This window comes from Amphiura filiformis, chromosome 7, assembly GCF_039555335.1.
Source record: "Amphiura filiformis chromosome 7, Afil_fr2py, whole genome shotgun sequence".
NCBI lineage: Eukaryota > Metazoa > Echinodermata > Ophiuroidea > Amphilepidida > Amphiuridae > Amphiura > Amphiura filiformis.
This window is the reverse complement of record NC_092634.1, coordinates 62794177-62819439: the sequence shown is the minus strand read 5'-3', so window position 1 is coordinate 62819439 and position 25263 is coordinate 62794177. Positions and strand designations below refer to the sequence as shown.

Genomic DNA, 25263 nt, shown 5'->3' with positions numbered 1-25263 from the left:
TGGCTATTTTGGGATCAAATATATAGAAAGTTGTGGCTTTCACAGATGTTTATTGTTTGATAGAATTAAGGAGAATAAATAGGGATATGATTTAGGCTGAGTTAATTTGCATACATACAACTACCTCACAAATTTGGTTAAATCTAAAAGAACCCATCTTCTTTAGATGAGAAGTCCTTTTTGCTTCAAAGATGACTGAAAATGTTGCACAATTTGATCCAGTCAGATCAAAGTCAGCATAAATGAAATTGATTATTTAAATTAGGAGCATAGTAATAGGCAAATGGACGTGACTTAATATGATATAAAAAGTGCAATATAACTTGCAATATAACTTGCAATGTAGGCCTATTTCATACATGTTTAGTGTTTGACTTAATATTTCTGTACTTTAACAAGCTTAGAGTTTGCACTCCATTCACAAATAATGTTAGTGAACATATGTCAATATTGACATAAGAACATAATACAACATACATTGACAACATATACATTGACGCAACATTGCCTGAAACTTGGAAGTTGTGGATTTCTACCGCTCTAGTTCTATGAAGCATAATTTTAGAGTATGACGCGTCAGTCCAAGGAAGAAGCCCCCTGTATTCATAGCTTTATCAGTTTTATTGCTGTCACTGTCAGATAAAAGCCACAGCGCAAAGATCAAGAAGCATGTCAATATTTAGTCTGCAAATAAAAAATTACTAATTGACGAGGCCCCCTGAAATGCAAGGTGTAATAACTAATATCAATGTACAAGTGGTAAATTTTTGCGCACGGAATATTTTTGCCTTTTCTGACTAAGGAGATCTTTTGTACGTATGTTGGTATTTTTGTGACTATGTTATTACAGGTATATGACAATAATTCATAGCAGTGTAAACTTGCGACTGACCACTTGTGGCCAAATTTGTGAAAATAAAATGTGCACAAAAATTACTATTATATTGTCAACAATACATAACAATCTTATAACCAGAAGTACAGTATTATAATAAGTTCATTAATATTACAAATTAAAAAAAATCATCCATGCTTCATTCTTTGTTTAACACCGATGATAATTAGTACAAGTCACAAGTTCATTTTTTTTAATTGCATATTAATTAGTTAATTACACAATGTGGTATTGATACGTGACAGTCGGGGTGTAAAAGACAGGACCCAATTCACACAACATGTATGTTGACTCCTGGTTGAAATGCAGGGCTATGTTTATCATGTTTGTTTTGAATGTCCATATTTAGGCATTGAATGTCCATATTTAGGCATTGGTTTATTGATAGTCTGAACCATTTCCTTCTGGTTGATTGAAAATCTGATGTAACCATTTTTAACGGGAATTCCAAAAACTTATGTTTTTATTTGTTTTATGACGTTAATTTCCGGTGTACTTTTCTGCAAATTATATTCTTAGAATAATCCCTCCAACCACCTCTGATAATCACCAGCTTCCGTGGAAGCTTAAAATGCGACAAAGATCAGTCTTCAGTTCCCATCAAATCTATGGAAATTAAAATGTTCCGACTTAAATAACATACAAAATTTGATAGCGGATGTTAAAGGCCGATTCCTGTGCTATATAGTTATCATCAATTACCGGTGCATCTTCAGCGGGGTGTCACCTTACAACACAGTCTTTGAGTGATCTATCTCAATGATTAGTTTATTAATCCCAGATTAATTAGTGGTTTTTGGATGTGACGTTGGGAGCCTATGTCAGGCGATATGGTAATGTCACTACTAAATATGGTAATGTCAGCACTAAATATGGTAATGTCAGTACTAAATATGGTAATGTCACTACTAAATATGGTAATGTTGTTGTGTGATGTGCCCAGGCGAAACTTGGCAATGATGTTATATGTTACCTCATTCTGGGTTATTTTAGAAAGGAAGTTTTTAATATTTGGGATGTAGGTCTAGGTCAATGTCCTTTCTTAGGTTCCAAGTTTGGATGTCTTGGTTTATAATGAGGTCTAATCTAAGTTTAGTTTAGTCTTGTGTAGTTTAATTAGGTTTAGGTTTTGCGTGTAGATTTGGTTTGCCTGTTTAGATTTATTATATCGAGGATATCCCTGGTTATCTTGAGGGACTAATACTCACTTAGATAAAATGAATAAAAACTTGCATCTTTTACTTATCTTAATTTAGTTTCTCATTGTAAAACAAAACTAGTTGTTCTAGAAATGTCTGGACTCAGAAACTACACAAACTATAGTGTTACTCGAACTGCAACAACACTTTTACAATATGCGTTTGGAACTCAGTTTTTGAGCTATGTGTAGTCGGTGAGATTTACTTACAAAACCATTCCTTCATGTGATGACTTTCACTGGTTTTATAAAGAATAACACAGGTTTGTAGCTAATCGTACGTACGTGTGGTCAGTGAGAGTGACAAAGCCGTTCATTGACTTGATACCAAATCAAACTGGCTTTTATAAAGAAAAACACTTTCAGAGCCAAAATCAACCAATTCCAGTTGAGCAGAATCTGCTGCCAGAATAAACGTGATCAATCACCAAACAGTTTCGAAATAAACATTACCAGTTTTCTGAGCTGGTGAACGTGCTTTCATACACAAACGACAATGGGCTGTTCCATCAGAAAAACACCTTCCTCATTTGAGGAAATGTTTGGAATTCCAACCAAATTCAAAATAACGCCTGATCCGGCTTTTTCATGCACAGAAAGTTGAAAAAGGTGTGGAAAATTTTTGGAATTTGAAGACAATACTTTCCCATTTCAGGTCAAATTATGTAAAATCCAACCTGGATACCACGTGGGGTGTGTGGATTTTAAACAGAATAGCCCAATAATAGGCATAGGTAGCAGAGAAAAGCGGATATTTTAACAGTGTCGTCTGCTTTGGTAGTCTGGGCAAACTTTTGACCTACAAATCTCGAAAATCTAAAGTTTACATTTCTTTCCTTTCTTCCTGTTAACGTGCAAGAATGTCAATGTAAACAATAATGGTTATATCACGGCTTTATCGGAATCTTTCTCGTACACATTGGAGCTTGTCGGTGGTGTGATTTTGCAACCATAAGCCTGATGAAGATATGTTGGTTGAAGTTAAGGTTTGTGCAACTTCAAACCTCACTTTTCCAATTGGACTGTAGACATTTTCTTTTAAAAAGCAATTGTTTAAAAACTACTTGTCAAGTTTTGCCGTGCTCATGTCTTATCGAAAGTCCACATCTTCTATGTGGTCCATGATTAATAATACACACTGACAGATCTTCGGCATCAATAATCGAGCCCAAAAATGATGAAAAGTAGAATGAATTTGATATTACTAATTAAGCTGATTAATTAAATTAAGACATAAAAGAACTTTCTTTTATTCTGTCCAAATTCTTTATATTACTAATGGTTTACTTTGCCAGCAGAAAGGTCATTTATTGTAATGAAAAGAAAAGACCCTGTTTCTTTAACCCTTTGCACAAAGTTGTCGACAGCAGACGACAAGTTCAAAATTGTCTTTAAAAATTTAAAAATTGATAATTTTTATACCCATATTTGGAATCGGCATGAAAAGTGCATTAGAATGAGTACAAACAAGCCCAATTTTATGTTCAGTGGTTCTTGGGTTTGCTCTTGGTATGTTTTTATGTGGAAGACTATAGTCGACATGCAAAGCCAGTATTAAATTTAAAAATGACCTTCTCATACACTTACCATCTTAAACAATGCTTTCAAAACTCTTTTCTATAACTTTTGGTTTTCTGTTTGGTTTCTAGACACAAAACAATAACCTTATTATTGTATTATTTGCATACTTTAGTAACAATCGCAACAAAAGTCAACTGTTAAAAGAAAATGAAAGCTGGCTAGGACACCAACCTTGGAGAGAGATTTTCTTCAGTCCGTAAAGTTACTTCCCTATTCATTGCCACAACGATATAAATTTTTCTATTATTTCTCTGTCTCAATTAATTGTTTCCTTTCTCCGGCCCAATGGTCAGTAGCGTTATTCTAAGCCAGTTCCTGAATTCTAGTTCAACGTCCATTGGGTTATATACTACGTGCTAGTCGTGATGGACGTGCAAATGCAGGACGGTCAGTTCTGAATGAGAAGTGGTTTAAAACCACCTATAAGTATTTCACCGAGTTGCAAATGTCAGTGTGATTAGATGGGTAATAATGAACTTGAACTTTAAGTAATGAATTTGACACAAAGTTACAAAACACATTACAGGATACCGTGTGACAGTTATTCAAAATGTACAAACATGTGAGAAGTGGTCATGACTCATGCCATGCAGGTAGAGAGGCTGTGAGGAACAGAATGAAACATGGTAAAATTGAAGGAAGGAATGAAGAAAAGGAGAATAATATTGAGTGTGCAGACTCCAGAGGAGTTCAATGGTAGGGTCTGGAGAAAACTACAAGAAAAAGTGTACTTTCTAAATTTTGGGGAAAAAATGAAAATTTTACACTGGTAGGTTGTTGGCATTCTTGATGATACAAAATTCAAGCCAATCATGAGACGTCAACACTGTGCCATGACATTTACATGTATAATGAACAAATCTTTAACTTTCTCTATATTGTTTGAAAGAATCTTCCAGTGTCTTCTCTGTTGATTTAACAGGCTTTCCATCTGGTAAAATTGTACAATGTTCAAGTCCACAGGGAAAAATGTTGCATCCAACAATAATAGGACAAAATGAGGCTGATAAAACTTTGAAGTGAAAGAACTTTGGATTTGAGGTATGAATTTCAAATGGGGTTACCATGGTTACCTGAATGGGTGACTCCATTTGAAATCTCCCACCCCTGGAAGATTAAGGTCATGTCTTGCATAAAGTGTGTGTATTTCAACTGGAATGGCTTCCTTGCTCCACCCTCCTTCCCTACCACTAGAATTACTGTGACATTTTGGCTTTTGCACCTTGTATGAAAAAGTGATAACCAGGATCATGTGAATCACTACAATTTCACTTTTAAACTGGAAAGATATCATTATCTCGTACCTGAACTCTACCTGAACTTCCAGAGTGAACTCTAATGGTGGTTAGATCCTTCGTATCTAGGGGTCAAGTTTATTACCATGTTTAGGTGTACAGTATCATGAACTGTGCCTGTGAGAGGAGACTATTCAGGTTAATGTGGATTGGGAAAGGATGTGGAGAACAGGTAGATCTTTATAATATATATATATTGCCTCATGTTGTTGAGTCATGTACTTATTTCAGGTAATATATTGAGGGTTTGATGCAAGAAAGGCCTATCTTTAATAGCTGCCAGGAGTCGTATGTGTAAAATATAGAATACAGAACTGGTCAAATTGTATGGGGCAGCTATTGGACTGGAGATAGACTTTTAATGCACTAAATCCTTAATATAGATTTGTTTGTGAGGTTTCGAGAAAGTTTTTGTATTTTTACTCTTTGACATACATTTCGGATGTGGGAATTTGAAAACCAAGAACTGCAATTGCAAAGAATATTAATTACATCATAAAACTTGATGAATTTAGAAAATGTATTGATTGGAATTATTTTATAAACAAAGATAAAGATTTTGTACTTGTTTTGGATTCATTGGAAGTCACAGAATAATAATTCAGTACAGAATAATAAAACAAAATTCTTTCAATGATTTCCAAGACCTTAAAAGACTCGTTTCACGTCATATGATTAGGACTGTCACTCAAGGCTTGTATGTCATCATGATCGACATTTTCATTGTTAATTTAACTAATCAGTCGTAAAATCTGTTGAATTCCTAAAATAATTTCGTAATATCATTTTAGTCTTACTTATGGCACCAGATGTAATCTTCTTAATATCTTTTTTTTTTCCAAATTTTTTCAGGATTTATTGGAAATGAGCCATAAAACTTGTACATGTACTTCCATCAAATAACATTAGAGCTTAATTTTATAGAGATAATAACTTCCTAAAATCCTGCAATCAAAACCAAAAGATCCTTAATCCTTGAATGTCTGAAAGATAACAAAACAAATTGTGTAAAACAGTCTGTTATTTGGGGAACTACGTCAGACAGAGCAGCAATCGCTCATCGATCAGATCGCCGATTGTTTGGTTAGTGTTTTAGGTGTAAATACCACTTGATAGGGATGTTTTCGTAGAGGATGTTACGTTTGTCTGTCCTCTTGGGGAATTCTATGTTCCTACTTGTACCAGAGGAAGCAGGGTGGGTGAACAAACTTATTGGGATGCCTCACGTGATGTAAACAATGGTGTCAAGAATGTGAAGAGTGTTCTGGAAGCTTCCGGTGCTAAAAATTGGATTTTTTTTTCAGGAAAACACATCTTTAGAACAACAGGTATTAATCAGGTATGCAAATCCAAATCAGGATTGTTTTCTGGATTTTAGTTGTACGTCTAACTTGTTCTTGAAGTTAAAAACATCTATTGGAAAGGGATTGCAGATGAAGTTCTCAGACAATTACATATTATGTAAACAATGGTACCTTTACTGAACATCTTTTGTATTTCATTCAGAACTTCTTTTTCTATTGTTCTTCTGAAAGTGTTATTGGACCTTAATGTTGCTTCCTCCCAATAGAGGAAAAAGGAGTGGATATAAAACTTCTTGTTGTACTTTCTACAGTATAAGCAATAACATAAGCAATGACATAAGCAATGACATTGAAACTTGAAACAGGTTGCATTAAACTGTAGTCTGGATTGGTTTTTGATGTGGCCATTTGAATGACAGAGCTGATTAATTCTTCTATAGATCTATATAATACCTCTGGGTCCGCTATGTTCCTTGCACTTGACTAGACTATTAGGTGTAAACTATCTCGGTCAGCGTGAACTTCCTAAATACCTCTTGTTGCATAAACAATAATGAGGTAAGCTTTTGAAATAATTGTGCCACTGACGCATGGTGTCAGTTGAGTGGTCACTGTGCAACATCCTCTTTAGATATGTTTTAAGTTCATATATTATTCATTATGGGAAAAAACACTGATTTTATATATCACATGGCTATGGAATAGTTGTTTATATGCGAATTTATGCAAATATAGTTTTGGAGCTATAAAAAGCAGTGTTCGAAGAATTTTGGGGATAAATAGCACTTATGATACGTTCAGAACAGTTAATATTATGTATGTCTACTACTATCTAATGGTGTAGCCATGAAGAACAGAATATGGAACTCTGTGAAGAAATTACTCAGGTATGCTTGGATCAAAATAGGATCAGTGTTGGAGGCCTCAACTCTAACTGAAGTTGCTTTTCAGTGGATTCAGAACTTGGAAATATGTTGGACTCGAACTTGACTTGGACTCGGACCTGGACTGGGTGGACTTGACTACAACACTGACTATAGGATTCTGGAGTACCTGGAGTTACAAAGTTTTTGTTATATTCAGTTGATACACCTGCAGGACACTCATCGTGATGGGTTAGGGTGACATGGCATTTGTCTAAGGAAAATATTCTCAACTTGTACATGTTGCTATTTTCATAGTCAAGATGTAATCCAGGCCAGTGACTTGTTCTTGTTTGAAATGTCATTGGTGTTATTTATCATTCATGTTGATATTGATATGTCGAAATTTCGGAATGTGGATTTGTATTTGTTATTTTTTCATGTTACGATATATTGACTCTTGGTATCATAGAGGAGGCATGTTAGTCAGCTAACCAAACCTAAGGAACCTCAAAGTGAAATAGTTCCTCTAGTCTACATACTCCATCCATGTATGGCACCCTGTCTGTCACTCTGTCCACTTGTCTGTCTGTCTCTCTATGTGGTTGTCTTATAACATCCAGTGATGTAACACAACTTTATCAATGTCTCTATTCAGAAATCATGCAACCCAGACAAATTAAAAATTTAAATTAAAACAAGTCATGTCTAATTTAAGGTAATTGTGGTGGGTTGAATGCACAAGATAGCTGTGCAAATCCTGGATTCGAGCTACATATGCTGTTAGGGCATTCCAAATGCAGAGTATGGGACAAATGATCTTCTGTGGGAGATCAAGGTAGATCTTGGGATTCCTAATGCAATAGTCAATTTCAGATATAGCTGATTTGCCGAAAAAAAACTAACCCATTTGCACTATCTCTATTTTTTGTACCTATCCAGAATGACAACAAGTACCTCTTTCGTGGACCAACAATCGCTGGCCAACATGGATCTTCCGTCGGACAGAACCTCGCCGACGTTCTCCAACAACAACAATCGTCAGTACATCATGGAAGCGCCTGTCCAGTGCACGGCGGGTGTGCAGAGCCAGTGTAGATATCTGTTTCTTTTCAATGATTTACTCGTCATCGCCAAACCAAAGTGAGTATCATCTCCAGTACCACAGTTCCTTAACCCCCCCCATGTAGCCATCACAGCTCACAATTTGACCTCAAGTTGCAGGGTATGAGTTTTTGTACCCAACACATTTAAAGGTCAATACAATGAGTGTGCAAGCATATTGGGGTTAGAGAACTGTGTACTGACAGATGATGATGTTTGAGATGCTAAGTGAGTTATCACAAACAACTTCCTGTTGCGTAATCCGTAACTTAAGCTTGCCAAACTCTGACTTACTCATTTCTTGGATTGAAGGAGCCTGATTAAATTATGGTTTGGTCAAGATCTCATAAAATTGAAACGCGGGAATTGAAAGGATTTGGGCGCAAAAAATTATCAAAAAGTTTTCCAATTAAAAAAATTTGTGACTTCCCCGCCTCCCAATTTCACTTTTTAATCATTGCTTTCATAGGAACGAAACAAATCAATCTGAGATACATAAGATAATAAGAAAGTAGCTGATATATCCTAAAAAGTACATTTACAACCCTGAACCTGTATCATTAAGGATGCAGTGATGTAAATTCTGAAGTTACGCAAATCTTACGACCTTAGTTATGCGCAGATATCCTGACTCCTTGGAACGGAGTCACCTTGAGAAGAATGTATCATCATTACTGCATCAGCAGCCAATTGACATCATTTCGGTACTGTAAAAGTGTTAATATACGCACATGTAAATTTTTCGTGCGTTTCCGATTGTAAGCTACTGCACTTGTTTTTAAATTTGCGATTTTAAATTTCTTACATATACCTAAACATAAAAGAACATACTTATTACGTACGTACGTTGTTATTTTTGCGATAGCTGCTTGGAGCGCCAAAATCGTGAAAATAAATGTAGCGCAAAAATTTCTGACTTTTACAGTACTTTAGCATAAGTACATAAGTCATAATGCGACTGGGGTTCATCACTTCCCAAGTCATTAACTTCATGATGATCATTAATTCATTAAGCTCAGCACAGTGACTTCGATCAGCCTGTCTGCCACTTCTTCACAACCCATGTATCAGGACTTTTCTTGGATCATATCAACATCATGCTTAAGCTTCATACATGTATGAGTACCACAGTTTCAATTAATTCGTTAAAACCGGCACAGTGACTGCAGCCTGTCTGCCACTTCTTCACAAGTCATGCAGTACTTTGCTTAGATCATATCAACATCATACTTATGCTTCATACATGTATGTATGAGTACCATAATTTCAATATATTTTAAGATCAGGACACAGTGACTTAGTTTTGCAAGCCGTAACTTTCTATCTGATCACGCTAATACTGACGCTCCAATTGTGTGTCTTTTCTTCTACAGTAAATCAGCAAGCACCTTCAGGTTGAAGCACAGGTTACGAGTCAGCGAGCTATGGATGGCAACATGTCTCGAGGACGTGTGCGAGGTGGCCAAACCGGCGGACCAATCATTTGTCTTAGGGTGGCCTACCACTAATTGTGTGCTCACGTTTAGCTCTCTGGAGGAGAGGAACTTATGGTGGCATTGCTTAGAAAAGTAAGTGTGGAATTACAACTTTGCTACTTTGAAAATAATATTATGTGTCATCTTTAACTCTCTCCACATGTGTGTGTCAACTGCAGACGTCAAGTTTCAATGTCAGAATTTTACATTGTCATGACCATATTTGGAATCGGTATGAAAAATGCATTAAAATAAGTACAAACAAGCCTAGTATTGGCTCATTATGCCAGTATTTGCTAGTTTGAGGATCGTGTTCCATTTTGCCTAGATACATCAACTGAGCCACTTTTGTGTATGTTTACTTCATGGTTCGTGGAAGAGAGAAATTATTGTCATTTTGCCAAATGGGGATCATTATCTGGGCCATACTTGTGCATTCTGCTGAAAAACTCTTTCGGAGAAAGGAATACTTATCATAGTGTTATCTTTTAAAGCTACCAAATGAATGGTCAGCATACAAGTGAATGGGCTCAGTTCATTGTATGCATCTTGAAGGGATCTTGAATTATCTGTGCTGTGTTTCAGCACAACCACTAATGTACTGCTACATCTTTGAGGTTTAGTATTTTTCATTGCTGAGATGTTGAATGTCATGCTTTATACTCGTACTTCCCGATTAGTCGGTAACTGAGTCAATTTGAACTTTATCAAGTGAATGGGCTCAGTTCATTGTATGCATCTTGGAGGGATCTTGAAATATCTGTGCTGTGTTTCAGCACAACCACTAATGTACTGCTACATCTTTGAGGTTTAGTATTTTTCATTGCTGAGATGTTGAATGTCATGCCCGTACTTCCCGATTAGTCGGTAACTGAGTCAATTTGAACTTTATCTTGTGATAAGCGACAAATGCAGTAGCTTCAGGCGCTCAATAGTAACCCGGTAACATAACTGATATGGCATGTAAGGAGCTATGGCATTGCTATGATGATGATGATTGTCAATATATGCCACCTCGAGTAGCATCATCTCACTGCAACAGTGAAAAATTGCATTAAGGAAGTTCAGCAAAGTTTCAAATGTAATTCAGAGCTTTGTCAGGATAAGAATGGTTTAAATTGAGATTTTCAAAATGTCAAGTCAAGCCTTTATTTGCTCTTTCTATGTTAGATTGATTTATTCTAAGGAGAGCCAATCTGTGCAGCTTAAAGTTTAACAGCCTGTTGTTACATTTAAAGTGATCCCCAACCCGAGTTGTATCATCCTACATTCTTGTGTTTGTCAAGCTGTTGTTTTTCGAGACAATAACTCACCACCATCACCATCATCCTTGTCACTTTGATTAGATTTAACAACACAAAAGACCAACGCAGTCTTTGTGATACATATCGTTCATTGCATCACTTTGCGTGAATTGTTTGGGCTCATTCCAAATTGGCCTAAAAAAGTTTTTGAAACAAAAAAATGCGAACACAAAGTGGGAGGCAAATCGTTAGATGATGACTTTGTGTCTTAAGGTGGTAGTGTGATATCTGATAGGAATCTATGGAGGCAATGTTTGGGTACGGGGCAAGAATGTCCTTTCTGCAAAAGCTGCCAGGTGTCGTGTGTACAATATAGAATGCAGAAATTGTAGAATTGTCTACATGGCAGCTATTGCAGGCAGGGTATTCTTACTCTAAATCCTCGATGTGTGGGTATGGCGAGGGTATTATTTACTCCATCGAAGGCATTTTCATTACCAAATATCATTTGTGCGTAATTGACAAAACAAAAGACTCCATTTGCCCTGTAGGCAGTAACACTATAAGACCAAACAACCTCATTTCCAAAGTCATAGTTCAACACCACCCATCTACCAAACAGAGTTCAAAATTTGACCTGAAGTTGAGGCGTATGAGTTTTTGTACCCAACACATTCATAGGTCATGTGATACATGTACAAGCCTGTTAGGGTTAAAGAACTGTGGACTGACGGGTGAGCATGTTTTGGATGCTGGTATGAGTGGGTTGCAATCAGCCATAGTTGATGGTATCGTAGAATGTACAGGTCTATGTGGCATTATATAAGAGAATAACAGTCGTCGATATCATTCTGTTGCTCGGTTTGGTGCCAATGAATCAACTAGTGTTCCTCTTCTTTTTTTCTTGCTGAACTTGCTGGAAGAATGAAGTTTAATGGATTTATCCTTGATTTGTTTCCTTTTTTCGATAGGCATATCGATGCGCAGCGGGACAAGGAAGAGTTGAAGACATTAAGCGTACGGGTCATAAACAAAGAAACTAAAGAAAATAAAGCCACAGCTCAACAAGCCGAACAGGTAAGCAGTTAGCAAATGTTTTTGTGCATTATTGCTGCGGCGCACAGTTTGCCTAGGATATTTGACTCGTAATCACAAGGGTGTTGATTCGAATCCGGGCCAACATGTTGTATCCATGGAAAAGACACCTGCTTATCCCACTCCACCTAGGGGTAAAATGGGGAGCTGTTATAGGGTTCATGTTAATGTCACCATTACTATAGCAGGTAAAGAACTATTCTGAAGAGGTTTTATATATTAAACTGCCGTTCCTGTGAGCAAGTTAATATCATAGTCACAAAAGTCAGGACAAGATTAAAACCGGATTTCTGGTGCTGCTGTGATGGGTCATATTAATTTTGATGGTTTGTACTTTTCAGACACAGCTAACATTGCAAGTAGGTCTGACAGATACTGCAAAGAAGTTACTGGATATCTGCGTGGAAAAGTTCTCCCTGGAGACAGATGACGTCAACGAATACCAACTCTGGGTGCGCTCAAGCAAGGAGGCTGGCATGTACCCTCTTATAGGTAAGATTTATGATGTCATTGATATACAATATGAATAATAAGGGACCTAATATTGACCCTTGAGGTACACCACATATTCTTATAACTGGATTGAGCTTATGTAGGCAGAGGGATAGCTATTATATTTGCCATTAAACATAGTAGATACAGCTATAATAAAACTTGTACTCTTGAGGTCCTGGGTTTGAGCCCCTGTCGAGCCAAGACCCTGAGCACTATTGACAGAGATAAAATACACCAGATAGGCTTACATTTAAATGTGCTTACGCATAATTCAAATTAAAAAACTTTTATGTACAGGTGAATTATGATTTGTCGGACATATTAAACTCATAGATTACAGTGGAGTGGGTCTAAACAAGCAAATGTCAAAACATCTAGGGAATTGTTTAGATAAACTATTGTGAAAACGTGTCCTACATGGATTTTGATAATCTACACGTCCCGTGGTGACATTTGAGTGAACTCTGAGAAGAGGAAACTATCCGTTTGATTAAAACTTTCTGCGTACCTTTGACCCAAATTGTCAAAATAATTATCACTTTGCTTAAAACAGTCTTCCTATTTTGCACTTACTTGATACTATAATTGTGATATTTTTAGCGGTATTAATTAACTGTTTGGAGCAGTTTCGCAGTTTCTGATATTTACAAACAGTTACCCATTAACATGATTAAAGCCTATGGGTGAAAAATATTGGGCTATTCCATTTAAAATCCACACTACCCCTGTGGAAGATTTTGGAAATATCTTCCATAGAGGGAGTATGAATTTCAAATGGAATAAACACATTTAGCAGCTCCATTTGTAACTCATTCTCCCTCTGTTGAAGATTCAAGTTGAATCTTTCTCAGATTGTGTATGAAATTCAAATGGAGCTGCCTAATGTGTTCATTCCATTTGAAATTTATACTCCACCTGTGGACGATATTTCCAAAATCTTCCACAGGGGTAGTGTGAATTTTAAATGGAATAGCCCAATTTTGCAGGCTTTTAAATTTATGGTTCTGAAATCGATTGCGATACGTGCCAATAATACGCAGTATTTGACAATAATCTGCCAGATCTCTTTTAGCAAAATATTTGAAATTCACTGTTGCCTTTGGACCCAGACAGAAGTATGTGATATATCAATAATGCAATATATAATATTATAAACAAATCTTGTATTGTTGCAAATATCACATTACAAAACATTCCGCCTTTGCTTTTTGTTAATGTAGTCTGGAAATTTCACAGAATTTTACAAAAATGTTGTAAAATTTGCCACAAATTTTACAAAAAATAGCATTGGGGTGAGACTAATAGCAACATTCAGATGCACATGTTTCACTAGGATCCACAACATGTTCATCTATCAGGGCAAAGTTCTTCAACTCCAATACATTTGTACATTCATTGAATGACCTTTGAAAATTTGGGGACAAAAACTCATACTCTTCCAACTTGAGGTCAAATTTTGTACTATGATTGTTAAATTGAGGTTATTAAACTATGCCATTGGGATGAGGCTATTGTGGTCCATAGTGACAGCAACATTCAGATGCACATGTTTGTAATTGAATTTGTCATTATCTCATACCATCATCATAAGTCATAATATGTCCTTATTTTGACCCATAATAACATTGTCTCTCAACCGTTTGTTATTTCCCGTAAAGGTCATGAGATTCCCTACGCTATCAAAATGAGTCACCTACGAGATGTCTTGGCCAAGTATGATGACCTCTTGCACCCCGACGATGAGGACCAAGTCTTGTCGTTCGCTGAGAAAGAGCTCCCGGAGCACAAGTGCCAGTTTATACTTAGACGGGCCGGCAAGACCAACGTCGGAATTAGCATTGGTGAGTTAGAGTTGTGGTGTTGGCGAAATTATCAAATTGATGATAAATGTTAAGCTCAAAAGTTTTCGACCCATTTTAAGGTTTTTATTTGAAGAAAAAAGAATACATTGAACAGAAGATTTGCAATTGGTTATGACAGGTTTCTCCTTGATTGAAAACTAAACAAAATAATTTTGCGTTTTCAAACCAAGAAAGATAATATATTATACAATTATGAGATTTTCTTTTTGATGTTTTGTGTAAGTGTTTTGCTTTTTGAGAAATAAATGAGTAATGGTGACCAATGCTATGTTTTTACCATGCATTAAAACTTATTGTGATATTTCTTTTTTCCACACCAATTTCAGATACATCGGGAGTTCAAAAGCGATTCAGAAAAGCGAAGAAATCACCGTTCAAATTGTCTTTCAAAAGGAGTATGTCTACCAAGCCATCCGAAGGCTCTTTATCACCCAGCGGAAAGTAAGTAGTAGCACCCCCAGGGTAGTAGCACATGACCTACATGCTCACATGGAGCATGCATGTGCACTGTTTTGCGCACGTTGCATTATCAATTATTTCAAATTGTTACCACAGATACATGTGTCAATATACTGTCCACAATCTTTCTGTTAAGGTCACAGGAAAATCGATGCAAATTGATGTAATGAATGATGACGAATACCAAATGTATTTAATCAAATTTGACAAACAGTAGTCTGTGCTGTGTCAGAACAAGGAACCGTTTATACGATGGAATAGTCGCAGCGCTTTACTCGTCAGTCAACAGTCTGCAAGCAAGGGCTGATTAAGGCTCAAAATTTTAATGGGTAGACATAAATTTTGGATTGGAACTAGCATGTCTGAGTCATTTGAAATTTATTTCTATTTCTAAATATGAAAAATATTAGATGCTAGATTTTGAAGACATAAATTTACCAGGGTCCAAACTTTTATTAACCCTCTCAATACGGTTGTCGACTGCAGACGACAAGTTTCTATTTTTTTAATTTCAGAATTTTACATTTTCATGACCATATTGGGTATAAGCATGAAAAAAAATGCATTAAAATGAGTACAAGTAATCTCATTATTGGTTCAGGGGTTCTTGAGATAGCTCTTAATATTTTGAGAAAATATCTTGAGACTTTTCGTGTTGATGCCTATGGCTAGCATGCAAAGGTCTAAGGATTAATTTTGGGCTATTCCATTTAAAATCCACACTACCCCTGTGGAAGATTTAGCTAAAGTCTTCCACAGATGGAATATGGATGTCAAATAGAATAGACAATTAGGTAACTTCCATTTGAAATACTCACTCCAGTTGTGGAAGATATAGGTAAAGCCATAATACAGGGGGAGTATAGGTTTCAAAATGATACTCCCCTTGTGGAAGATATTTCCAAAATCTTGCGGAGGGGGACTGGATTTCACATGGAATAGCCGGATGTAATTATAGATATCATGTGCCCTGAACACAAGAACGAAGTGCCTTACTAGTCTTTGAAGATCAGTTCATTTGACTAATTGCATTGATTTGTACATCTTTTTTTCGCAGACTTTTTGGTATCCCGTTACCGATCCTCTGTCCCGACAACTCGCTTCCCAAACCGGTGCAAGACATCATCACCGTGCTGTACAACAACGGCCCGTTCTTCACCGGCATCTTCCGCAAGTCGGCAAACGCTCGCGTCTGCCGCGAGGTCCGTGCCAAATTGGATGTGGGCGAAGACGTGTTCATTGAAGAGTTGCCCATCGCTGCTGCAGCTGCGCTCTTCAAGGAATTCTTGCGCAATCTCCCAGAGTCGGTGTTCGTATGCACGATCTGTACGAGAACTGGATTAATACAAATAATGTGGAGGATGTACTGCAGAGAATAGAAGCAATAAAAAGGTAGGTTTATCTGTTTAAGTTGTCACTCCATGCGGTGACACGCTTGGGTCCTGATGGGACCAGGTGTTCAATCAGTTGGGAAATCAAAAATAAAGCAAATGTTATTCATAGGTCTTCAATTCATGCCACTGAATCGTTTTCACACAGGAATTCCAATTTTTAAAAAAATCAAAAATTTCAGAATTGTATATTATCATGACTATATTTGGATTCAGCATAAAAAATGCATTAAAATGAGTACAAACAAGCCCAGTATTGGTTCAGGAGTACTTGATATTTTGAGACAATATAAAAAAATTTGGTGTTGCATATTGAAGCCTATCATGCAAATCACTAGGTAATATTTGTGCTAATATTATTTTTTCATGCACCCACAGCTTACTGGACAGGATACCACCATCACACGTTATGTTACTGCACCATGTCTTCTGTATGCTGCACTATATCGATCTGCACAACGACGAGAACAACATGAATGCGCACAATCTGTCAATATGCGTGGCACCCAGCATGATGTGGCCGCCACTGTCTGCAGGAGCTATGGCACAGGTACGTGTATAAAGTAGTAATACCCGGGTCAAGGTGGCTGGCTGGATGCTTTTGCCTCCAAAGTGCCCAGCTAGCCTTATTCACGGCACTGATGTGACAAACCCCATGGCGGCCATCTTGGATATATGAGTGAGGGAACGTATAGAATTGAAAACCGATTTAAAAGGACTAGGTTGCGTATGACGTCCTGTCAACCTGACCAAAAATGCCGTACTGCGCATGTCAGCAACCAATCACGTCGCGCCCTATGCCCTAACGTCAGACGCAAACTAGTCCTTTTAATTCGGTCTTCAATTAAATTACTTCGTAAACATTTGAAATGTTTATTCCTCATCTTAATAAAGTTTTTTTAATTCACCTTTACTGCATTGCAGCCATCTTGAATGCCCATTTTGGGGTCATCAGGGTGGAGGCATCCCATTCGACGCCTTGCGACGTTTCTAGTTTTAATTCACCTTTACTGCATGGCAGCCATCTTGAATGCTCAGGCAAGGGAATATTCCCATCTTGCCTGAATGTCACATGTCAGATGTGATTATTACATGGGTTATGATATCCTTTTAATTAATGACGGTGATAAACATTATGATTCTGTAGCCTTCTCTTTAGAGCTTCCTGTCATTGATCAGGTCAATAAACTTTTTGTTGCAAATTTTAGTGAGTCACAATTGCAGTCATTAAAATCAGTGATGTAGAAAAAAGTCATCCAATTTGAGGGGGGACCTGATAATTTTTTGTATGGAATTTGTCAAATTTGGACAAAGATTGGAGGGAGCATATGCTCCCTGCCCCTACGACATTACACCACTGGAAGGAATGTACTGTTGCTGGATAACAATGGAATGACAATGCAACCATTGTTATTACAAAGCATACAATACATACATACATAAAGGTGATTTAAGGCGCTTATGCAAAAAATTGATCTAAACGTGCAAAACTACATTACCAACAACAAACAATAACCAGCCAGTGGAAAACAAGAAAAGTCAATGTAAAGACAAAATGAAAAATCATAGGGTGGGGGGGGAGGACAAAAATATAGGACAAGGAACAAGGATATAGTATGGGTTGTATGAATGAAAGAAATATTTGCAGCCCAAACCCTCTCGCGTAATGATGTACATAGATGCCCATTTCATATCTTTGTGTCCAAATTAAACTAATTTATTTATTATTTTTCCCTTACTATATTCCAGGCTCATGCAACCAAGAAAGTGCCAGTACTAGTGGAATTCATGATCGTGCATGCAACGGAAATCTTTGGAGAAGACGTCATCAATGTGTTTGGCGATCCGCCAATCAGGAAAGAAGGAAACCGGCGCCACTATTCGAGCGGCGACTCGGACAGCCTGAACAGCGGTCACGATCCATCCGGATTGAAACGTGACGATTCGTCGTTGGAGAGCATCGAAAGAGAACTCTATGATCAGGATCTGAGCCCAAGTCCAAGGACATTACATTGGCCGGGGCAGGTTTTGTCCCCGTCAACATTGAGCAGAGACTCGGGCTTGACATCAAGCAATAATGAACTCTATCCCGAATCGGAAGCATCGTCAACCGACTCGGGCGTTGAATCCAAGAAGGAGACTTCTGGATCAAATTCTTCAATGGGATCACAAACAGGACTGAGGCACAGTCGTAGTGCAGGGTATGTCCCAGAAGGTTGGACAGCAATTGTGGACGCTCGTCGTCTCCCTCAAGAAGGAGGGGTCAGAACCACCAGAAATGCGATACAAGGGTAAACGGATTGTAGTCCGTGCGCCACAAACAGCAGGGATGACGTTACAAAACAGTCCCGACACGTCGGACAATGAAGTTGAAATTAGCCCAGAAACATTAAAAATGTTGCAAGACTTAAATCAGGAGAGTTCGATGAAGTTGTTCAGCGAGATTCTTCATAATGATAAAGGGCAGGCTTCAAGCCCTAGAAGGCCGCAACAGAGTGCACAAGGACATTCGCATAATGCAGATTCTAGGAATATTGAATCTGTTAGGCCAAAATCTGTACATAATAATGCTAACAACTCCCCAAGAGGCCCAAAGTGGCATTCACCATCTTCATCATCATCTTCGAAGGACTATTTCCCTCATAAGCCATGCCGCAACACTCCAAACCCGTGCCCCATGAGGGCGTTCGTCGACAGTTGTCAAACAGTAAATTACAACGTGCGATGCCAGTAACTGACAGACCAAAGACTTTGAACATTAGGCCAATGCAAACCGCCAGAGGAGCTCAACCAAAGCATGTAATTTCAACTCCTCCGCGGGAATTCTTCCCACGCGATGCCACGCAATCATCGCTGGTTCAGAACCCTCCACCGAAAGAGGGCATTTTGAAATCGCAAAGTGACACTTACATTGCCGACAGAAGGAGACAACAGAGGGATGTGGAGCGAGAAAGAATAATGAGGAAATTGTCGCCGATACCCGACTCTCATCGGCATACCCCTCCGTCTTATCAAGAAGCTATGAACAGGAGGGCGCTGTTGCATAAATCTCCCTCGGTTGATAATGCCGGACTTAAAATCAACCCTGGAAGACAGCAATGGCATAGATCGAGGCAAGTGACTCGCCCTAGAGGTCCCGATGGTATGCAGTCGCGACCATCACGACCACCTTTGCGGTCATCATTGTCGCAAGATGACAGGGTTTTCTACGAGGACTCTCATCGAGTTGAAAGCGGTATTATTTACTTGTCGTCAGACTCTGAATCAAGTGACGACGAAACTGTCGATATGGAGCACTTAAAGCTTCACAAATCGTATCCTGCTAACAGTATGCATGGTTTGAAAGCACCTACTGTGCGGCGTACTTCGAGTGATCGCACAGCACGAGAAAGTCGGGTATCAAATTTGCAACATTCCCAGGATTCGTTGAAAAGAAGCAGCAGCGACAGGTGCTCACCATTAGACTCGCCCACGAGGGCGCCTATTTTCTTTGCTCAAGATACAACTCGTAAATCAACTGGCACAGAAAACAATGACCCTAAAATATCGCAGAGAGGCCGAACTTTGCAAGGCGGATTACAAGCCCTGTAACAGAGAGGAGGGGTATTAATGAACTGACATCTCCGCACAAACCTCAAATTCGGAGGTCAGCGAGCGTAGAGGAAAGACAGTCCAACCATATGGACGTCGGCCGCAGAGATTCAAGAAACTCGACAACGTCGGTTGATTCCGGAAACGGATTCAGCCCGAGGACGGCGTTGCATTTCCCGTTTCCAGATCCACACGCTGAACCACCCAAGTCCCCGTCTTCCCAACCAAAGTCAAGGGAAGTCGATGGGAAAGCGACAGGGTGTCTGAATTGAGATCGGACGAGGAGTTCAAGCAAAAGATCTTGCAAGCGAGACGGAACTGGCAAAAACATAAACAACCTGGTAGCACAGACTCTGGGGCATGTGTGGAAGATCTTGATAGTATTGAGTTCACAGAAGAATCTTATGTTTAAATTACAAAGAATTTATAAAAGGGAAGGTGCATTCCATACAGCTCCATGTGTAATACTAGGGGAAATCAGCCATACTGGGTTGTCATGTCTGGGGACTAAAATAGTGTACCTGTAGTATTCTTTTAAAAGGTATTGTATTTTTCCATTCATGAGTAACATGCAAAGATGGTGGAGTACACCTTCTCTCATATTTAATTCATTGGTCAATATTGTGATTTACAAGAATGGTATATGAGATCTGTTCTCACAAAATGAGCGGAAAGTCGCATGGGAAGGAAATATTATAGGTGATATGTTCATTGAACAGGCCAGGACATAAGAATTCTTTTTGAAATTTTGGGTGGCTTTTAAAGACCAAGTGAGGCACCAATCCTGGCAAGTTATGTATCAATTTAAAAAGCTTACGATCCAGAGATTGTGAATCTAGCCATAACTCAAAAACTTTCATCTCATTTTGTGGGAACAGATCTCGTAGTACTAAACTGATTATATATGAAGCATAAATTTGAAACTCTTTTTTGACACATGGAAAGCATTTTTCCATCACAGTAGATTCGTATTTATTCATTGCGATTTCAAAGTCCTTACAGATATTCATTACTGCGGCCTAGACTTTTATGCGTTAGGGATGGCTTCAAAACCCAACCACGGTTGAAGCTCCGGTTCTGTCGGAGCACCAATGGTTTGGTTAAAATCCATCTCTTAGAGAGTATTAATGGCCGCCAGAGATGATATCTTACTCTTCCCAGAATCCTTTGCAACATGATACGTCATCTCATTTCATCAAATGATGCTTTTATTACTTTGTACATGTTCCACAAGTTGAGAATAGACTGGCTAAAATATGGGCCGTTAGTCATGAAATAAACATATTTTTGCAAGATGTGGATGTGCTGTGTATATTGAGGTACATTTCGTCACTATCGACACATGTTGCACTGGATAGCAAATCAGTACAGGAAATAAAAACGGAGAAATGCATTATGGGAAGTGTACGATATATCATCTCTGGTTTGATATCATCATTAGAAGTACATCATTGTTGTTAGTTTTTATATTTAAGACAATATTTACGACAACATTTTTAGACTTGTGTCTTTCGGTAGATGACCCATGCATCAAATGCGTGCTCAGTAATCGGCTAGGTCTCTCTGAATTTATTCAGTCATGCCATTGTGGTAATTTCACATATTGGGTGTAGATGTTTAAAGGTGGGCAATCCGTTTATGCGGTGTGATGAACAAGAACTTGGTAGTTTTGTGGTACACCGCCACAGAAGTGCAACTGGTGCACAGTTGTATTTCTAGAAACTAAACCGCTGAAGCAATTTGACTTGGAATAAGAATATATGGTTCTCAGTGATAACACCATGTGCTGCAATCGGACCGTCCACCTTTAAATGCATACAATTTGACATGGAAAATGAGACTTTTTAAGTCCAACATAATTTTCTGTGAATCAATGATTGTAAGAAGAAAAAAAAATCAACTCTCGCTTTGTACAGTTTTTTATACACACTGTAATTTAACAGTATTTATCATATACCTCATTTGAATGACCTTTGAGTGAATTGTATCTCAAATTTGTATTTTTTACACACATTTTTACTGTAAGCACTTTGTAACACAAGAAGATATAGCTCCTGAACCAACTAGAACCACACTGGGTTTTTTTTCATCATAAAAATGACAAATCTGACGTCTAGACGAATTGTGTAGTTAACGACTGTGTTGCATTAACGTATCGTTATGAATTTGGCACACTGCCGAATATTGATTTGTATCTGTTAAATTCATGGTATGCATGAATTAGTGAATAGAGGATCAAGCGGTGCGGCACTGCATGGTTAACTAGCCCTGTATGCCGCACTCTCTCACTCACTTATGCTGAGCCACTGTTTAGCTTGCTGAATCACTGTAATTGATATGAATTTAACAAAAGGTGAATCACTATTGGCAGTCTGCCAAACTCGTAATAATGTCTTACAACAACAACAAATACAATTCTTTGTTGAAAATATTCAAATAAGTAGTAGTCTGCACAAGCTGAAAATATTTTAGATATTAGGCTTTGATATCACTTTATATTATTAGGTGATTTATTTATATTGTTTTAACTTATTTTCAGCTTTGTTTTTTGACTCAGAATATTCTCTAAAATTCAGCCTTACTCAAAGATGATAAATCTCTCTCCACTTCCTTTAGAATCACAACCAAACTTTACCAGTGTTTTTTATTATTATTATTATTATTATTATTATTATTATTATTTTTTTTTTTTGAGTTTCAAGAATTCACCTCAAAAGGTCTTGTACAAACATAGTGTCTGTTATATTTTATTGTTAAAAAATTGAAATGGAGAAAACAAAAAAAAAGTATTAACTTTTCTCCGAGTTTTATATTATTTTTTATTTTTTGGCCAATATTGTTTGCTTGCTCTCTTGTACAAAGAAATTTTAACCTACAGAGCAACACCTAAGCACACAATGGCGGTGCCTTGAATATATTGTGTATTATAGTTACCACATTTAACAGATATATTTTGTATATGAGCAAATGAATTTAAATTGATTAGATATTGACGAGATGGGAATATTTGTCGTCTTTTACGTTCAATATCCAAAATAAATTGTTCTTTCCTGTGTATTTTATTATTCTGTAGCAAACTAGATTTTCCACAAGTTTCATTAAAAAAGATTTTTAGTCAAATCTTTTTTGGGCACATGATCCAATGTAATATGTGGTATTTCTGTGCGATCTAAAATATATGGCTGTTCTAGCTTTCTGTCTGTTAGAACTAAGTAAATGATTTTTACCTGTATTTGACTATTTAAGATTTTATCAACAGGACGAATCGTTGATTATTAAAGGCTGTCCCTTTTATATCTTGTGAAAAACCTTTTGAGGTGCTGGTACAGGCAGCGACAATGGTTAAACAACTATATGCCGAGTAAAATATAATGTCGCCCTCATTGTTGGGACATCACAATGGGTATGGTCTTTAAATTCATGTGATTTGTCACTATGTGAAAAAATACATACCTCCCCATTGATTCACTGCACAGGTAGACTACTATTAGAGAATGCGTGGTCGAATCGCATTTCAGCATTTTGCCAAAATCATAATGATTTAATGCATGGTCCATACAAAACACTCTTACAAAGCAGAATAACTATGGCGCACTGTGAAACTATTATTAGCCCTGTATCAAATTTAAGGAAGTTTTTAAATTTTAAGTTGTTTGTTAGATATAAGATAATTTTGACTAAAGTGTCCAAAATCAACCAAATCTGCAATGAAAAATAGAAATTTTGAAATGTGAGTTCAGTGTGCTATCTCGTTAATTATTCAACTTTCATATTTTTAATGGATCATTAAGTTTGGGAAATGTGTTTTTTATCATGTCCATCTTAGAAGTCAAATTTGGAAAATGTTAAATTTTTAAAGCCACAAATTGCCATTTTTACCAAATTTTTAAGACATGCATTACCAAAATTAGAAATACTTTGCAGACAGTTTTTAAATAATATACAAACGGGAATTATTTTGGTAATTTGAGGACATTACACGGTAGCATTTTGAGTCTTAGGAACACCTAATCTCTAAAAATAATAAATTTTGAATTTAAGAATACTGGTATATTATCTCTGTGAAATTGTAATTTCAATCTAAAGTTTATTCCTGTTAAAAAATTGTACGATAAACCTTCATTGTGCCCTTAAATTATGTTTCTCATATGAAATTAAAAAAGGCTGACATTACTTCACACATTTATATTACTTATTCTTGATAGTAATGTCAGCCTATTTAAATTTCACTTAAGGGCTGACATTACTGGTCACCAGCAACTTGATTATAGTGATATTAAATGTCAGCCCTGTAAGAATGGAGAGGTAATTTAAGGGATTGTTATTCCTGTTCTGAAACCTTGACTTTGTTATTGTGTTCTATTTATACGACAGTAAAAATGTGTATTTCTCCAATTTAGCAGTCCGGGCAAATTTCCAGATTTAGGAAATATGACCAATCTGGCAACACATTGTCTGATCAGGAAATATCGATCCCATGATGCATTGTGCATAGGCTTGCTCAATTCAAATTTCTAGCTTAAAATCAACCATTTAAGTATGATTTTTTTTCACAGAAAATAATTAGGAATTGCTGGAACAAACTTTCTTTTAGTAAAAACAATGAATGATGAATTTGATTAATGTACAAACCTCACAGCAAATAATTAAAAACTCACAGCAAAGTTGCATGATATTTGCATGATATTTATATGTTACATAAATATCGAAACCAGATTCATGATAAAAAGATAGATAAGTGTCCACCAAAGAAAATTTCCTAAAGTTGCTGAATTCAACAGACATGCACAAGGACCCATATCCAGATCAGGAAATGAATTACAAATCTGGCAGTTAGCTCGGACTGATTTAGTGTATCTCTTTTTCCCTCTTGCAGTAAGATAAAATGAGCTATTCCAGTTGAAATCCATACACCCCTATGGAAGACATGACCTTAATTTTCCACACAGGGGGTGTGAATTTCAAATGGAGTCACCCATTCAGGTAACCCAATTTGAAATTCACACTCCCTGTGTGAAAGATGAAGGTCATGTCTTCCACAGGGGGTGGATGGATTTTGACTGGAATGGCAGAATGAAACGGAGAGAACATGTTATGTCCAAAGTTGTTTTTTGTACAGTTGACAATGCTGGCATATATTATATATAATTTATACAGAAAATAAACTTTACATAATGCATTGTAAGACTAATTTGATATTTGAGTTGGATTGTGTTTATTGCATTGTTTACTGATTCTTAGGGAGTGTTCATAAATACTTTGGTGGGGGGGGGGGGTTGGTAAAGTTGGTACCTCGGACGTCAACATTTTTTTGATCCCCCCTAAAAAAGGGTGGATTTTTTTTATCCCCCTTTTTTATGGTCTAAAAATTTTTTGATCCCTCCTTCATGTCCTAAAAAAGAAACCAAAAA

The 25263-nt window shown here is 37.2% G+C and overlaps 1 protein-coding gene across 1 annotated transcript in view; it reads left to right on the top strand.

Annotated features, from left to right (window-relative positions):
* The window catches only part of LOC140157449 (uncharacterized), a 112689-nt gene extending 87641 nt beyond the window's left edge, over positions 1-25048 (top strand). Inside the window, 13 exon segments of the mRNA XM_072180652.1 lie at positions 8079-8279; positions 9614-9808; positions 11931-12036; positions 12396-12546; positions 14208-14390; positions 14738-14852; positions 15928-16198; positions 16201-16262; positions 16640-16811; positions 18011-18496; positions 18498-18920; positions 18923-19849; positions 19852-25048. Coding sequence (XP_072036753.1) covers positions 8079-8279; positions 9614-9808; positions 11931-12036; positions 12396-12546; positions 14208-14390; positions 14738-14852; positions 15928-16198; positions 16201-16262; positions 16640-16811; positions 18011-18496; positions 18498-18920; positions 18923-19849; positions 19852-20124 — 3565 coding nt within the window. The 3' untranslated portion in view covers positions 20125-25048.
* Positions 25049-25263: the final 215 nt, after the last annotated feature.